The sequence below is a fragment of the Alternaria novae-zelandiae genome (assembly GCF_023758075.1).
Source record: "Alternaria novae-zelandiae strain BMP 2774 chromosome Unknown scaffold_1, whole genome shotgun sequence".
NCBI lineage: Eukaryota > Fungi > Ascomycota > Dothideomycetes > Pleosporales > Pleosporaceae > Alternaria > Alternaria novae-zelandiae.
In genome coordinates, this window is record NW_026056961.1 from 1,234,358 (window position 1) to 1,251,181 (window position 16,824).

At 53.9% G+C, this 16,824-nt stretch overlaps 7 protein-coding genes and 1 non-coding gene across 8 annotated transcripts; 6 read left to right on the forward strand and 2 right to left on the reverse strand.

Annotated features, from left to right (window-relative positions):
* Positions 1 to 562: 562 nt before the first annotated feature.
* Positions 563 to 1,953, forward strand: J4E88_000375 (uncharacterized protein; the record flags this gene model as incomplete). Its single annotated transcript, XM_049394054.1, has 2 exons — positions 563 to 1,387; positions 1,435 to 1,953. The coding sequence occupies 2 exons, from the start codon at positions 563 to 565 to the stop codon at positions 1,951 to 1,953; spliced, it is 1,344 nt and encodes a 447-aa protein (XP_049259883.1).
* A 304-nt stretch (positions 1,954 to 2,257) lies between these two features.
* Positions 2,258 to 2,343, forward strand: J4E88_000376. Its single transcript has one exon. It is a non-coding gene; the product is annotated as a tRNA-Tyr (tRNA).
* A 677-nt stretch (positions 2,344 to 3,020) lies between these two features.
* Positions 3,021 to 4,162, forward strand: J4E88_000377 (uncharacterized protein; the record flags this gene model as incomplete). Its single annotated transcript, XM_049394055.1, has 2 exons — positions 3,021 to 3,510; positions 3,564 to 4,162. The coding sequence occupies 2 exons, from the start codon at positions 3,021 to 3,023 to the stop codon at positions 4,160 to 4,162; spliced, it is 1,089 nt and encodes a 362-aa protein (XP_049259884.1).
* Positions 4,163 to 6,739: 2,577 nt separating this feature from the next.
* Positions 6,740 to 7,471, forward strand: J4E88_000378 (uncharacterized protein; the record flags this gene model as incomplete). The annotated part of the gene is made up of 1 exon (XM_049394056.1): positions 6,740 to 7,471. The coding sequence occupies one exon, from the start codon at positions 6,740 to 6,742 to the stop codon at positions 7,469 to 7,471; it is 732 nt and encodes a 243-aa protein (XP_049259885.1).
* Positions 7,472 to 8,246: 775 nt separating this feature from the next.
* CDC48 (AAA ATPase cdc48) lies at positions 8,247 to 10,908 on the forward strand (the record flags this gene model as incomplete). Its single annotated transcript, XM_049394057.1, has 5 exons — positions 8,247 to 8,293; positions 8,348 to 8,375; positions 8,427 to 8,482; positions 8,530 to 8,779; positions 8,830 to 10,908. 5 exons carry the CDS (start codon positions 8,247 to 8,249, stop codon positions 10,906 to 10,908), a joined length of 2,460 nt encoding a protein of 819 aa, XP_049259886.1.
* A 586-nt stretch (positions 10,909 to 11,494) lies between these two features.
* J4E88_000380 (uncharacterized protein) lies at positions 11,495 to 11,929 on the reverse strand (the record flags this gene model as incomplete). Its single annotated transcript, XM_049394058.1, has 1 exon — positions 11,495 to 11,929. The coding sequence occupies one exon, from the start codon at positions 11,927 to 11,929 to the stop codon at positions 11,495 to 11,497; it is 435 nt and encodes a 144-aa protein (XP_049259887.1).
* Positions 11,930 to 13,119: 1,190 nt separating this feature from the next.
* J4E88_000381 (uncharacterized protein) lies at positions 13,120 to 14,791 on the forward strand (the record flags this gene model as incomplete). Its single annotated transcript, XM_049394059.1, has 4 exons — positions 13,120 to 13,387; positions 13,441 to 13,602; positions 13,653 to 13,937; positions 14,079 to 14,791. The coding sequence occupies 4 exons, from the start codon at positions 13,120 to 13,122 to the stop codon at positions 14,789 to 14,791; spliced, it is 1,428 nt and encodes a 475-aa protein (XP_049259888.1).
* A 1,312-nt stretch (positions 14,792 to 16,103) lies between these two features.
* Positions 16,104 to 16,742, reverse strand: J4E88_000382 (uncharacterized protein; the record flags this gene model as incomplete). The annotated part of the gene is made up of 1 exon (XM_049394060.1): positions 16,104 to 16,742. One exon carries the CDS (start codon positions 16,740 to 16,742, stop codon positions 16,104 to 16,106), a length of 639 nt encoding a protein of 212 aa, XP_049259889.1.
* Positions 16,743 to 16,824: the final 82 nt, after the last annotated feature.

Below are 16,824 nucleotides of genomic sequence, written 5' to 3' on the forward strand. Positions count from 1 at the left end.
CATGATAGGGCCCACAATGCTCGTATTCATTTTCGTTCAGACTCACGCGTGATGCGGGGCGCTGCCTGTAAGCGGCAGCAGCTGAAGTGGCTGGCCTCGGCGACCCAGGCCTAGATCTGGAAGAAATCTTATCAGATTGATAAGATGATCTGATTAGCGCTGGTGGGCTCAATGATCGTTCCACTCGCGATGCAGCGGCTACAATATCGTGCCTTGATGGTACATGTTTACGGACGCGACTCCGAGCTCGCTCTGGCCCTAGGCTCTGTTCGCGCGACTGCACATCTGGTTCGCGCCAATCAAAAGCTGCATCCTCCGTCGTCTACAATCGTTTTGGCTAGCCAGTTGCCATGAGCAAAAGATGCAGAGCAGAGCGTGATGAGAAAATACTAGAGTGTGGTCAACGTACCGGGCTTCTTCTGTCCCGATCACGGAGACAGCTCCCACTCGGGTCCCGGCGAGAATTGACGTATAGCGACCATAGTTGTGCCTCAAACGAAGGGCACAGCTTCCCCTTCTCCAGGCCTACAAGTGCTCCAAGTCTGATCCAGACGACGTCGACATGGGTTCTATTCAACAGCATGAGATCGCAACACTCAACAGCCTCGCGGCTCAAATCAGCGAGCTAGCTGCTAAGATGACGAAGCAGCTGGAGGCGGAGAACGTGACACCGATCACTCTCGAGGCCGACAGTCCAATCAAGTACGAGAAACTTCCTGGAGACGTCTTCATGACCCGACAACTCCTCGAGGATGCGTTGAAGGATATGTGGATTCTGAGCCAAGGACCGAGCGAGAGTGTGTTCAACTATGTGCACATGGCCGTCCCAGACACGGCGTGCTTGAACATCCTAAACCAGTTCGACTTCTGGGGCGCAGTACCGGTGGATGGTGAGGCGACGTTTGAAGAGATATCGAGGCACACCAAGCTCCCTCTTGAGGTTGTGAGCCGTGTCATCGATCATGCGGTTACGATGCGTTTCTTCGCCAAAGATTCACCTGCAGCAACCACAGTCAGGCACACTTCGCGATCTGCTGCACTGGCTAAGGACCCTGGTTTGTCTGCGCTGGTGCAGACGGTGTTGGACGAAACGGGTCCGCCTATGCTCTTGCTCCCTGAGGCTCTGCGTCGCTTTTCGCAAGGGAAGGCAGAACCGAGTAAAGACATTAAGGAGACCGCTTTCAGACTCTGTCACTCTGGCGGTGCGTGGGGTGACTATGATAACAGCTGGGACTTCATTGAGAACGATGGCGAAGGTGAGAAGAAGGGATGGCGACAGAGGAACTTTGTCAAGTTCATGGCGTACATCAAGGATCTCTTCCACACCGAGAACATCATACTCAATGCTGTTGACTGGGAGGCTGCCGGTGAAGCCACAGTTGTTGACGTGAGTATACTTATCTCAGCGTCATTCCAGTTACTAAGAACGACCAGATCGCCGGTTCCGCAGGCCACGACGACGCCGTCCTCGCAGCCAAATTCCCCAAGCTCAAAATCGTCGTCGAAGATCTTCCAGAAGTCGCTCCAGTATTCGGAAAAGAATTCCCATCCGAGCTCAAATCCCGCGTCTCCTTCCGCACACACAACATGTTCGATCCACAGCCTGTAGAAGCAGACATCTACATCCTCAAATGGATTCTCCACGACTGGCCAGACGTCGAATCAGTTAAAATATTGCAAGCGCTACGCCCTGCACTTAGATCTGGTGCGCGCGTCATCTTCATCGATTACGTAGGCAAGCAGGGACCGAGCGAGGAGGAATTGCCGAGGAGTATACAGGGCTTTGGTACGGCTACTGATCTTAGGATGATGGCGCTGTTCAATGCGAAGGAGAGGCCGGTGGACGCGTGGAAGGATGTCTTTAGGCAGGCGGATGAGAGGTTTGATGTGGTTAGAGTAGAGGCAGACCCGTTGAGCTTCATGTGCGTGCTGGAAGCGGTTTGGCGTGGCTAGGAGTGACTCTTCAAGCCGTGTATTCTAGCGATTATTTGGCGGTTATCGGGGAGGCGTTGGCTATAGATAGTGGTATCGAAGTGTGTAGATGTTACGTGACTCCAAATTGGCTCATGTCGTGTTCTTCGCTTTGGGTTCCGAGGTCAGCAATCGGCGGATTGGGAACACGAACCGCTTCGACCCCACTCTTGCGATTCAGCGCGTCGCAACCCAAAGCTCGCGAGTTATGGTAGATATATGCCAATATATATTGATAATCTGCCAAAATTTCCATCCAGCAAGCACGACTTCGCTTTGAAGTATTCTCCCCGTAGCTCAGTTGGTTTAGAGCGTCTGACTGTAATATCTGCTGTTATCAGAAGGTCCCTTGTTCGACTCATGGTGGGGAGACAACTCTTTTTTTGCTGTATCTTTTGCTCTTCCTTTTTATCACTGATTCGTGACGAAACATCCTCCGAAACAAGCAATCTATGTGGGAAGCCCGCGGTGGCTGTAGCTCCGATGTAGCGACGGTTGCGGACAAGGCATCCTGTACTATTACTGCAAGACATCTTCTTACGTGTCGGCAAACCTGACGCTTTGCAGGCTACTTTGCCACACCTGTGTTTTTGACATCTCTAGCAGCCGTCAGATAAATCATTGCGATAGAGGTATTCCCGGCGATAGTGGGGATTTCTAATTGCCAGGCTCGAGGCTGGCCAATTGCTGGTGCTTTTGCTGGCCTTCTAGCCTTGACCATCAGTATTGACATCGCGAAAGGACCCCTTCCAATTCCACGAAAGACGGTATGACTCAACTAGACGTCCACAAGATACTCGGTGGGATCCCACTGTGTTGGGTATAGATATGCTCGCCAAAAGTAAGTACGGCGAGGTCATTCCGGTCCGACTAGTCCTCCAGCAACTCTACTACATCATCAGTTCTATTCATCTCTGTCGGTGCATTCGTCCTACTTGCTTGCTATGGCATCTCCGCTCTCTACCGTCGCCTTCTGCATATCTTTCCTCATTGGTGTGCAAATTGCACGGGCGCAAACTCCGAAACTCTTGTCAATACCTATCAAGCATATGGACAATGCCGGTTCATTCGTTCCTCTCATCTCGATAGGAGTCGGTACGCCGCCGCAGTCGATAACAGCAGTTTTGGATACGGGAAGCAGCGATCTCATCATTCCAAGGACTGGCAGTCGTATATGCCAGGACCAGCAACAACAATGCTCCGGCACTCCTTTCGTCACTGGCTCCTTCGACACGGACAAGGACAGCAGTCTGAAAGACGTTGACATTGAACTAAACACCGATTTCGCTAACGGTGCTGCGTTCCGAGGGCGATTCATTTCTACCGCATTGACACTCGGGAAACAGACCATATCTAATGCGCAGCTGGGAGTTATCGAACAAGGTTCCCTACCAGCCGACACTCCACTTTTCCCCATCTTAGGTATCGGACCTGTTGAGAATGAAGTCGTCCGGCCGACTTATCAGAACGCGCCTGCCAAACTCAAAGAAGCTGGTGCGAGCGACGCCAATGTGTATGGTGTTTACATGAATGACTTCCGTGAGTCGCGGCATCTACATTACCGTATATCCCACTGACAAAAGTTTCGACAGGTAACCCCGAAGGCTCCATTGTGTTTGGTGGCGTTGACACGGCTAAGTTCCAAGGTCAGCTCCAAGATGCAGGTTCGTTCTTGTTGAACAACAATGGAGTTGCATCGAAATTTGTTATCAACTGGAGCTCCATGCAGCTAGTGGGCGGCGACTCATCTCTCTCCGGCTCGAATGTCGACTTGGCACCACGAGGCGGTCTACCTCCAGTGTTAATCGATACCGGAAACCCGGCCCTGAATGTCCCCTCGACCTCACTGCGCGCCCTAGCTATGGCTGTAGGTACGACCTTCGATGAGCAGGCTGGTCGACTTGGTAGTGTGTCATGCGATCTAGGCTCTCGCGGAGAAAGCCTTTCATTCGGCTTCAACAATAACCGAGCGAAAGTCAGCACCCCTCTGGCCGCCATGCTGGTACGCGACTCGTCCCCAAGCGGCGCTCAGTGCTATCTACCGATTTTTCCTTCGGATGGAGACGATTTCGCGAGCCTGGGTGCCCCATTCATGCAAGGAGCGTACATTGTCTTCGACCTGGACCAGAAGAGGATGTTGATGGCAGAGGCGAAGATAAATGCCACTGGCTCGAATCTACAAACTTTGTAAGTATCGAGGTAGCTTGTGTGAAAAGTAATACCGAACACATGTATTGTTTCTGCAACAGCTCGTGTCGCATTTATCGTGCAAAGGAGTATACATGACTCTGTTAAGCATTCATTTTTGAAGATTTTCTGATGTGTATGCAGCAAGATGCGACACGAATTCTGACCAGGCTTCATGAAGGTCAAATGCGGATACCCGCGGACGTTGTTAATGTACATCATAGAAGTTGCTGGTATTTGAAAACGTCGAGATGAGTAATAACCTCGTCGTGAAGCTGTTCTTCAACCGTGACAGTTAGAAAGCCACGTTTGGAGCTTACCAACTGCCCCTTCGCCCAGCTGCTGAGAGCAAGCAGGCGATTCCACGTGCATGAACATACTCGATAATTTCGGGAAATTGGTGCCGCAAGTAGGACAACAGAAGACAAGAGTGCTACCACCTTGCTCACGGAATATTCGCAGCAAGTCGATGCCCTGCTTGATGGCCTCTCGATCTTCCTTGTGCATGAAGAATTTTCCTCCTTGGAAGCATCTCGCGGTGGTGAGCGCCAAGTCGTATGCATCAATACCGGAAGAACAGGCACCAGACTCAAGGTGGATGATCATTCCTCCGTAGGTGGTGAAATTGCGTGTGCAAGCGAGGCACTCGTAGGCAGGTTTGCGGTGCGTCAGTTCGTGCTGTAATTCGCAATTAGCCTTGGTTGCATCCCGATAGCTGGTCTTGACTTACATGTATTAGGTTCGAGGGTGTGTCGAAGTGCCGCTCGCATGCCTTGCAAACGTTGAATGCTGCAACATGCTGTTGAAAAGTCCAAGCAGTCCTCCAAATTCCATCGCACCCGTCACAAACGTAAGCACAACCGCGTTTACGGAAATGATACTTCAGCTCTGTCCAGTTGGAAAACTCGTGGTAACATTCTTGACAGAAGTTGTGTGTAATCGATTCATGTAGTTTTAACTCTTCCGATGAAAGGAATACAGAGCCGCATTGGGGACATTCGACCCGTAGGCTTGACACAACTTGTCAGCTCGCGATGTGGTATATTTTGACATAGGGTTGGAATCTCTCATACCTGACGAAACCCGTGAGCATGTACATGGTGTAGGCTGCGAAGGTGCTACGGCGGAAGAAGGAGAGATGACGCCCCTATTGGCTGGCAGTGAAGCAACGAACGCGACGTTGCCGGTGAGGAGGTAGGCCCGTGGAAGTAACGTCAGCAATACCGATGCACTATGCCGAAGCAGGTGTTGTTTCGCGATGTAACTCCCTGGGTAAACGCGTGTGTATTGACAGCGAGAGTTGCTTGTCCACCCGCAGGTGCGACTACCGCGGTGCGGAGCAGGACACCACGTTGCAGCGATGAGGTTCATCAGGGCTCGAGTGCGAAGACCACGAGTAGGCCCGTGAAGTGTTCTCGTCTGCCCGCACCTCCGCACATGGGCAGTCCGGAAGCCGCAATTTGCTCTAGACCCAGTTCAGCTAGCATCAATCATCCCTTCCAGATTGCTCAAGGACTCCCGGCTTCAGTCTGTAAATCCTTCATCACGCAATTATGGCAACCAGACAATCGTTCGCACAATATTCGTGGATGGACAGAACTTATTCCCAACGCTATCGCGATAGTGTGAGTAATCGAGTTTGACGTAACGAAGTTCGGACCGTCGCCGAAGAACCGGCCGTTGTGGCCTGTGCAAGCCGTATAATCAGCAAATCTCGACGAAGATACAGGCGATTGTGAAGAAAGATAGGTCTAGCCTGGAAACACGATGACTCTAAGCTGCGAATGTTTGTATAAGTGAAGTGTGATTTCCTCTTCTCTAGTTTCATCCTCTCATTGTCAATCACTCTTGGTCTCTTTCAGCTCCAACCCTTCATTCAAACATCATCAGAATGTCAACACCATGCGCGATACAACGTGAGGCTCGTCTCAGACCAGGCGAAACGTGCCGAAGCAAGGAACAATTTGCAGATGCTCAAGTACTGCCCAAGTGGCTGATACCTGCCGACCGTCGGGGCTGGCGACGCGTTGTCCAGAACTTCACTCCGTCATGGGTACGAGAACCTCTCCGCAATTTCAGCGGAATACAGAACTGACCAATCCCTAGTTCGCTGTCACGATGGGTACAGGCATCGTCGCGATCTTGCTCAATGCCTTCTCTGAGCTCTACCCTCGTTACCATGGCTCGCTGAGAACCCTCAGTATCGCTTTCTTCATCTTAAACGTACTCATATTCTCCATCATACTCTTAATATCCATCCTGAGATATACACTCTACCCCGCCACATGGACACTAATGCTCCGACATCCGGTGCAATCGCTCTTTCTCGGCACGATACCTATGGGATTGGCTACCATCGTCAGTATGTTCGCTACGATCTGCGTACCAGCTTGGGGTGGCTCGACGGCGTATATCGTTTGGGGAATGTGGTGGGTCGATGTTGCATTGAGCGTGGCCTGTTGTCTCTGGCTACCTTTCCAAATGTAAGTTGATCCATGCTTGCTTTCGGTCGTAACAGTCTGGCACTATGTATTCAGAGTGACAAACACGAAGTAACATCGCCTGCTGACATCACAGCAGGATGACGGAACACCACAATCGCCACGAGACAATGACAGCAGCCTGGCTTTTACCAATCGTAGCCTGTATTGTTGCAGCAGCTTCCGGTGGTGTTGTCGCGTCAGTGCTACCTGAGCCAAACCACGCCCTCATTACCATAGTCACCAGCTATGTGCTGTGGGGTATGGGCGTGCCACTAGCACTCGTGGTTATGGTGATGTACTTCCACCGTCTTGCCATCCATAATCTCCCATCTCAGGAAGTGATCGTCAGTGTCTTCCTGCCTCTTGGACCTATGGGACAGGGCGGATACGCTGCGTTGAAACTCGGAATGCAGGCTTCAAAGACCTTTCCAGAGACGAACACGTTGCATCCAATGGCCGGCGAAGTTCTCTACGTACTAGGCTGGATGACCGCCATTACGCTATGGGGGTTTGGATTGGTATGGCTATTCTTCGCAGTCGCGTCAATCAGTCGGAGCAAGTTCCCTTTCAATATGGGTTGGTGGGGGTTCACTTTTCCCATTGGCGTCTTTACAATGTCTACCATCACCATCGGACAGGAACTGCCATCCGCATTCTTCAGGATTCTGGGTACGGTACTTGGTGCCAGTGTCATACTTCTGTGGCTACTAGTCGCTGTCGGTACTGTGAAGAACATGGTGTATGGCAATATGTTCCAAGCGCCATGCTTGCGCGAGATGGAGAAGCAAGCATGTGCAGCGTCTGCTGGAATGCAACAGCAGGACGTGTGAAGGTGTCTAATGCAAGAAGTCAGTATATCCTAATACATATCTATGAGGCCAGGGATCATAAAGCAGCTAGCAGCCTGAAAGACTAGAACATGCAGGCGAACCATCGCCAATCTGAAAACATCCAGAAGTATTGTGGTGTGAAACAGCAAGGGTTCTTTCCTTATATGTGTGCCAGAGAGTGACTGCCGTAGCTACCCATGGTACGCATAGGATTTGGCAAGCGTTGGACGGGTACCAGTACTGCTACGATCTAGGTGTACCTGACGGACATGTAGGTTTACTTATCGCGCGCACTGACGAAGGACCGATATGGAGACTTCTTGGCGTTTTGGTGGCGCGAATGAGGCTGCAGCAGGCTCCAGTCGGACGCGTAACAACGCCAGTCTCACCCTGGAGATGCGAAGAGTAGCACAAAGCGAGCCTGATTGGCCCGCATGGGGCCTTTCCGAGGGAGGCGGGAAGCAATTGACGGTGAAAGGGACACAGTGTTTCCAGTAGGCCGGCTTGTCTAAGCGTTTCCAGCAACTTCCAATGTTGCGGCGGCGGAAGGAGCACGGACCCTAAGGCAACATCAAGCTAGCTCGAGCAGTGAGATCACCGACACTGTTCAAGCTCCAACTTACTTAAACCACCACGCCCCAAACACCAAAGACCCATCACCTCCATCTTACCCCCCACCCCACCCACAACCCATTACACCGCGCTGCAAATCCCGGCGTCCCTCTTTGCACCGGAAAAGTACAGTCGCAGCATTCCATAGAGACACATCAGCAAGATGTCCGCTGAACCAGACCACTCCAAGCCGAAGGTGGATCTTTCCAAGTACGTGCATTGCCACCAGCCACATGTCTGCAACCGCGACTAACAGAACTCCAGGAACCCCGATGGCGCTGAGCCCAAGGATGTAGGCACTGCCAAACACCCGTCTGAGACCGCCTTTACTGATCCGCCACAGAATGACGAGACCGCAACTGCCATCCTCAAGAAGAAGAAGAAGCCAAACTCGCTGATGTAAGTACGCCACGAGGCGACACAAAGAAGCCGTACTGACTCCGCAGTGTCACCGACGCCGTCAACGATGACAACTCGATTATCGCCCTCTCAAACAACACCATGGAGACGCTCCAGCTCTTCCGTGGTGACACAGTCCTTGTCAAGGGCAAGAAGCGGAAGGACACTGTTCTTATCGTGCTCGCCGATGACGACCTTGACGATGGCTCTGCGCGGATAAACCGTGTCGTTCGCCACAACCTGCGTGTCAAGCACGGTGATGTTATCACCATCCACCCGTGCCCTGACATCAAATACGTACGTAGCTACATCTCTGAAATTCTGATACAAAGCTAACTCCATTGCAGGCCAAGCGCATTGCAGTCCTCCCCATCGCCGACACTGTCGAGGGTATCACCGGTTCGCTGTTCGACGTTTTCCTCGCCCCATACTTCCGCGAAGCCTACCGACCGGTTCGTCAAGGCGACACATTCACAGCCCGCGGCGGTATGCGACAAGTGGAGTTCAAGGTCGTCGAGGTCGACCCACCAGAGTTCGGTATCGTCGCACAAGATACGGTCATCCACTGCGAGGGCGAGCCCATCCAGCGCGAGGACGAGGAGGGTAACCTCAACGAGGTTGGCTACGACGACATTGGTGGCTGCCGAAAGCAGATGGCGCAGATCCGAGAGTTGGTCGAGTTGCCACTGAGGCATCCTCAGCTCTTCAAGTCCATCGGTATCAAGCCTCCGCGTGGTATCCTGATGTACGGTCCTCCCGGTACCGGTAAGACATTGATGGCTCGTGCTGTCGCCAACGAGACTGGTGCGTTCTTCTTCCTGATCAACGGTCCCGAGATCATGTCCAAGATGGCCGGAGAGTCAGAGTCAAATCTGCGCAAGGCGTTCGAGGAGGCCGAGAAGAATTCCCCCGCGATCATCTTCATTGATGAAATCGACTCCATCGCGCCCAAGCGTGAGAAGACTAACGGTGAAGTCGAGCGCCGTGTCGTCTCGCAACTGCTCACCCTCATGGACGGTATGAAGGCTCGCTCGAACGTCGTTGTCATGGCCGCCACCAACCGACCCAACTCGATCGACCCCGCTCTCCGTCGTTTCGGACGTTTCGATCGTGAAGTCGACATTGGTATTCCCGACCCTACCGGCCGTCTCGAGATCATGCAGATCCACACCAAGAACATGAAGCTCGGTGACGACGTCGACCTACAGACCATCGCTGCTGAGACTCACGGTTACGTTGGTTCGGATTTGGCATCGCTTTGCTCTGAGGCTGCCATGCAGCAAATTCGTGAGAAGATGGACCTCATCGATCTGGACGAGGACACCATTGACGCTGAGGTTCTCGACTCGCTGGGCGTGACCATGGAGAACTTCCGTTTCGCTCTTGGCGTATCCAACCCATCAGCCCTTCGCGAGGTCGCTGTTGTCGAGGTTCCCAACGTTCGGTGGGAGGACATTGGTGGTCTGGAGGAAGTCAAGCGCGAGCTCATTGAGTCCGTGCAGTACCCAGTCGACCACCCCGACAAGTTCCTCAAGTTCGGTATGTCTCCATCGCGAGGTGTACTGTTCTACGGTCCTCCTGGTACTGGTAAGACGCTTCTTGCCAAGGCTGTTGCCAACGAGTGCGCCGCCAACTTCATCTCCATCAAGGGTCCCGAGCTGCTCTCCATGTGGTTCGGTGAGTCTGAGAGCAACATCCGTGACATCTTCGACAAGGCGCGTGCCGCTGCACCTTGCGTCGTCTTCCTGGACGAGTTGGACTCTATCGCCAAGTCGCGTGGTGGATCTCAAGGCGATGCCGGTGGTGCATCTGACCGTGTCGTCAACCAGCTCCTTACCGAGATGGACGGTATGACATCGAAGAAGAACGTCTTCGTTATCGGTGCCACCAACCGACCGGAACAGCTCGACAATGCTTTGTGCCGTCCTGGTCGTCTTGACACTCTCGTCTACGTTCCTCTGCCCGATCTGGCGTCGCGTGCCAGCATCATCAAGGCTCAGCTTCGCAAGACCCCTGTCGCCGAGGATGTCAACATCGACTTCATCGCCCAGAACACCCACGGATTCTCCGGTGCCGATCTTGGATTCGTCACCCAGCGTGCGGTCAAGCTCGCCATTAAGCAGTCTATTGCGATTGACATCGAGCGCCGCAAGGCTCGCGAGGCTGCTGGTGAGGATGTCGACATGGAGGTAGACGAGGAGGACCCAGTACCTGTGCTGACCAAGGCTCACTTCGAGGAGGCCATGCGCTCCGCTCGTCGCTCCGTCACCGATGTTGAGATCCGCCGGTACGAGGCCTTCGCACAGTCAATGAAGAACTCTGGTGGATCAAGCTTCTTCCGCTTCCCCGATGCTGAGAACGCAGCGGGTGGTGGTGAGCAGAACACGTTCGGCGCTGGTGGTGAGGACGAGGACCTGTACAACTAGACAGTTGCAGGACCATGACGGATGGGTTTCCCTTTTTCATCATCACACGGCATGAGGGGCGATTGACGTCTCATAGATAGATGGAGGCGCGCGTAATTGCTAGCGCTTTGACAGGATATCAGTAGTATCTTTCACGAACCAATGGCCTCAATGAGAATGCATGTTATCAATGAACTTTTGCTGCGCCTACTATGTCCTTGTATTGATCTGTGTTACTACCTCTGACCTGACTCCCTTTTCCATCACCGTGCACTTTTTACACCAATCGTCCATACTCAACGAACGGCCGAGCCTCCAACATGGTTGATTCAACGCTGCCCACTTGGCGCAGCGGTCATGAGGCAAGGTTTCATGGGCACAAGCGAGGTCTCTGATCACCCGAGACAGCGGCCGGAACCCATCGGTGCCGTTGAACGATGTCGCCCGCCCCACATTGCAACGGTGTCGGCTGTGCGCTCGATAGTATCGTTCGTTAAGGCCATTGCTTTGCAGACTTCCCCTTCAACTACACTGACTCGGGCGACACGAGCCTGCATTTTGCTGTGGCATGGAAGGTGGACTCTTTCTCAGATTGCAGGAGGGGCGATCACTTGTCGTCTTCGTATGTGATGTCGCACACCTTCTCCAACTCCTTCATGACTGTCTTTGCACCGGCGTCGATTGCCGATTTAGGAATCTTCAAGTTGACTTCCTCTCCATTTTCTCCATCCCCATTCGTCGTTCCGTTGGTACCGTTTACGCCATTGGATTGATCCTCCAAACCACGTGTTTGCTCTCTGATCTTCTGCATCGCCAGATTCCGGGCTTCCTCGCAGGTAGTAGCCTGGCCCGAGCGGAACAGATCGGTAATGTAGGCTCTTAGATCGTCTTTGAACCCAGAGGCCCGCAGGGATTCGTCTAGGGTGGATTCAATATTGCGGATGCCATCGCCAGAAAGAAGGGCCGAGTAAATGTTGTTCCGCAGGTCTTGGGAGATGCCGGACTGGGCCTGAGTCGTAGTTACATTGATGGATTGAGACATTGTTCCGAGCTCGTGAGTCGTCAGGTGTGAGATTGTAGTGGAAAAGGAAAAAAGGAGGAGGTTCGTCTAAAGTTGTCAATACCGGGCGAGCTACCTTATAGCGAAGTAGTGGGTGATCCTGTTCGCGTAGACGACGGGGAGCTGGGCGCACGTGGGATTGTGCTCTGAAGCTCGGAGGTAGCCAGATGTCGTAATATGGGATGCAGCGTCTTAAACGACTGGCTGGGGTAGCCGTATTCGGGCAGATGCCGGCAGAGATGGCCCTAGTTCAACGTTGGCGGTGAAGATCGTTAGACGCATGTGCGTGGTTTACCGGGTGCCGTTGCGGGCTCGTGATGCGAACGATAACTTGCAAGATTGCACTTGCCGGATCCGAAAGCGAGCAGGTGCAGCGTGGGCGATGGGGGGAGAGGAGGGGAGATGCCGGGAGCGGCGCCGCGAGAGGGGGCGGCTAGGAGCCTGAAGCAAGAGGGTTCATGTGCAAAGCCGCCCGACGTGGATGGGCAGGCGGTGGTGAGAGCTGAGTGTTTGGTACCTGCATCCTTTATCGCAATATTGGCTCCCAGCTGGTATGGGAAGCTCGGACCCCGAGGGCTCTATCCCGCTTTGGCTTGGGTGGCCCTGCTAGCCGCCTGTCGACGGTATTGGTATTGGCATCCAGAAGCAGGCGAGCCAGTCTACTAAGGCGTCGTGAGCAGAGCGCTCTTCCTCCTGCTGTGCACTGCCTCGTCGTCTCGCTGCTCTCCATCGTCATCCTGGCCGCCTTCTTTCTACCTCAGGCAAAGGCATAGGGCGACTGCAGGGACCATCGCAGCCCCCGAGGATACGCGCTTCCCCATCAGGCGTCGACGACAAAGCGCTTAGGGACCGGCACGCCTGGCCGCCTGCGAAGACCTTCACCCTCCCCGCCCTGCACTCTTGCGTGCCACGGCTAGCAGTGTATCTGAGACTGCGCCCAGGATAGCCCGACCTGCTCCCGCTGGAGACGAAACACGCCGGCTCAATCTCGCTTCGTCTCAGACAGGGTGCCCTATCGACGACACTGGACCGCCCGGCCTGCGCGACATCGCCATCGATAACACAGACGTCGTCCCCTCGACGAGCAAGCTGCGAGGGCTTGGCAGCATCACCTCCCTCCGCCCTCTGCCAACCCTGCGACGCCCGACGAGGCCGTCGACGTCACGCCCACCATGGCCTACACGACCAAGTACCATGAGGACTCGGACGCCGATGACGAGTTTGAGCGCCAGGGCATCTCTAGCCCGACCCTACCCGCCGAGTACGAGAGCTCCCCCACGAGCTCCGGCCCGCTGAGCACTGAACACACGCCCACCACCTTCACCCATTCGCGCGACAGCAAGAGCAGCCCGACGGGGCACATAATGGAGTGGAACGAGGACCAGACGGCCGACTTCATCGCCGACCTGGGCCTGGAGCAGTACTCGGATACCTTTGCTAGTACGTCGCACCGCGCGCACCATTAGCATTGTTTGCTAACCCATTGTGTGTAGACGAGGGCATCACGGGCGACGTGCTCGCCGCCCTCCAGCATGCCGAGCTGAAGGAGCTGGGCGTCGGCAGCGTAGGCCACCGCCTGACAATCCTCAAGGCCGTCTACGAGATCAAGGTGCGGCAGAATGTGCCCATGGACCCCGACGACTACGTCCCGCTATGTGAGTCCATTGCCGTTGCCATGGCGTTGCACGTCTAACCACCACCTCAGCCGCGGATACGTCGGCACAGGAAGCGCCGCCAACCCAAGACGACTTCGCCAAGGTCATTCGCGTAGTCCAGGCGCGCGACGAGCGCATACACACGGCCGAATCGGAGCTGCGACATCTCCGAGAAGACCTCAGCAGGGTCATGGACGAGAACAAGCGGCTACGAGAGGAGATCCTGCCACTCGTGCGCATGCTCAAGGACAACCAGCCCCTGCCTACGCCCCACGAGCACTCCGTCACATCGCCACCTGCAACTCAAGAGAGATCTGGTGGCAGCAGTCTTTCGCGTAAGTTCTCTACCAAGAAGCTTTTCCTTGGATCCGCGCCAAAGAACCCCTCTCCAACAATCCAAGAACATCGCGCTCTTGTCGATCATTCTTCTTTGGACCCCTCCGCAGCAGCCGTCGCAGCCTCCTCACACCTCACAGCATCTCTCGGTGGTGGCCCGCAACTGTCGCCCAACTCCATCGCCCAGCCCTCCCCGACATCCCCCGCATACACACAAGGCCAAGGCCGCCAGTACAACCGCGAAATACCCCGAAGCGGGCACGATCACGACGGCAGCTCAGGGTGGAGTCAAAACACATGGAATTCAGACACGACTGCTGTATCCGACCGCAATCGCGACCCCCGCGCTACGCCCGCACCACTGTCATCACGACAGATGCGAAACAACGCTGCACCAACACCGACCCCCGACGATCGCGACCCACCACTCTCTGGCGGCTCAAGCTCGATGAACACCTCCGCATCCAATCCCGCATCCACGCCATCCACGAACCCGCAAGTTGAAATCTTCAAATCGTTCCGAGTCTCAATCGACGATCCGTGCCACAAGGTGCTTCCGGTTGCGCTTAAGAAATACAACATTACAGCAGATTGGCGCCAGTATGCCCTGTATATTGTACACGGTGATCAGGAGCGCTGTCTTGGACTCAACGAGAGGCCGCTGATATTGTTCAAACAACTTGACAAGGAAGGCCGGAAACCGATGTTCATGCTTAGGAAGCATGCAGCACCGCAAGAAGGCCATGTCAGCACTGTGGGCGGAAACGATGTACGGCCCGTCAATCCGCAAACAGAGAGCTTCGGGTGGGGTAACCAGAATAGAGGGACACCCCTGCCCGGAGGCGTTCTGTAGAAGACTACCACGCTACCAAATAGAAGAGGCGTTGCTGTCTGGAAGAGGACAGCATATGTAAGACTATGGGTATTGTCGAGAACGACCTCCAACACTGCTGTCGAACGATCGTCGTTGTTGTAAACGACATCACCACAGCATACACGGTAGAGGGAGTGTTTTCCAAACACCAGAATTGCGATCAAGGATTACACAAGATGTCATCTTTACAGCATCTTGCGTGGCATGATTAGCGAGAGGCGCTCATCCAACGCGATCAGCGTCGACCCAAGCATGGTCGGAGTTTCGGCGTATCTACGATTCCTGGTACCATTCACATTCACACCTAGGGAAAGGCTGCGATTTTGGGTGTTTTTGAAGCAAATCTGAGGGAAGAAAAAGGAGAAGGACTAAGACGGTGTGGTGGGATACAGATGGGAATTTTCAGAGACGACCTCGTTGTGCTATTTCATGACGACATCATAGGGGATTTGTGTGCAGCGAGCACACCTGGTGATTCATTTAAAAACGTCTTCGACGCGTACAGCGAAAGCGTCAATCGTAGTATATTCTACTTTATTTCTCACAATTGCAAACGATGTGTTATTCGCTGTTCATTTCAACTTCACTCTAAATCGTTCTCGTGGTGCAGCTCTACTACATGCATGTGAAGCAGCACTAGGACTGCAGTCCTGGCCACTGAACTTAGCTCGTCTTCTCGGGTTACCTTACACATGCCTACTACCCTTGGCCCCCGTGTGTTGCCTCGAGTCATGGAACACTACGTGTTGGGTGTGATTCCCCGGCCTTGCATACATGATACGCGTCACGATGCAGGTACCGAGAGTATTGTCACATCCATCGCTGCGACCGTGTTTGGTTTTGCTTCGTTGCTATTTTCGCCACCGGGGGTTTGGAAGAAGGTGGAAGGTAGGAGGTATATTTAGCTCGTGGCCCCTCGCTGTCTCAGCTAGATCTTGGTGCGCAGAGGCTTGTTCCGTTGATGATGCTGTTGCTGAGGTTGTTGTGTGCCTGAGGCCGGAGAAATGGAATAGATAGGGCAATTCGCGGCTGATGCAAGCAAAAGAACGCGCTCTATGCATTCGATAGCGGCCATCGTTACCCAGTTTCACGGCTCTTAGACGGAATTCGTGTCACTTTCCCAAGGATGTATGCCTTCTGTAGCTCGCTAATGTCTTCTTCGCATGCCAAATACACTTGATCTTACTCTTCATTCCACGTCATGGGTATCTTATGGCCGGTTGTCGTGCTTGTTCCAGCAACCTACTTTTTCCTTCCTCTTCATCTCGTCCACTGTATCCCATAACTTCCATCAAAACGGCTTAGCAGCCTTCCTCGCCTCCGCCTTCCCACTGACCGGATCCCTAAACTCCTTCCAACTAACCGGATGCATAACCCTGCCCTCTTCACTCCTAGCCAACACGACACCAAACTCATTGCGATCCGTAGCGACGTAGTAATTGCCGCTATCGCCCAGACTAATGACCGTGCCTCTGACCAGATCACCCACCCTGAAGCTCTCCTCAATCTTTATCTTGTCCTTCTCTGTAGCCCGGATATCTTCTCGTCGGATCTGCGCGAGGAAGGCTTCGCGACATACGGCGTTGTCGATGACGAGGATTTCGCAGCTCGCGAAGCGTGGGCCGAGGCGCGTTATGCGGACTAGGACTGTGCTTGAGACGGTGGGTAGGAGGGGCACGCCGCCGCCAGAGTTGGGACCGAGGATACCGGGGTCCGTGGAGGTGGGAGGACGCGTTATTGAGAGCAGCGGCGCGAGTTTGCCGGACTTGGATGATGCGCTTTGTGTGGAGGGATGTGATGGCGAAGAGAAAACGGGTCCAGCTATTGAGGCGTAGATTTGCGAGTCGTGGATGTGCGTCCCTGGTCCCGGGCTGTATTTGTCGACACTTCCGAGCAGTTGCCCCGGGAGCGCTATTGAAGGAAGCGCCATTGTGGTGGTGGGTTGAAGTTGTCTTTCTAAGATTGTATCCTCACAAGTCGTTCTTGTAAAGCCTCCGCGACGATCCTACTGG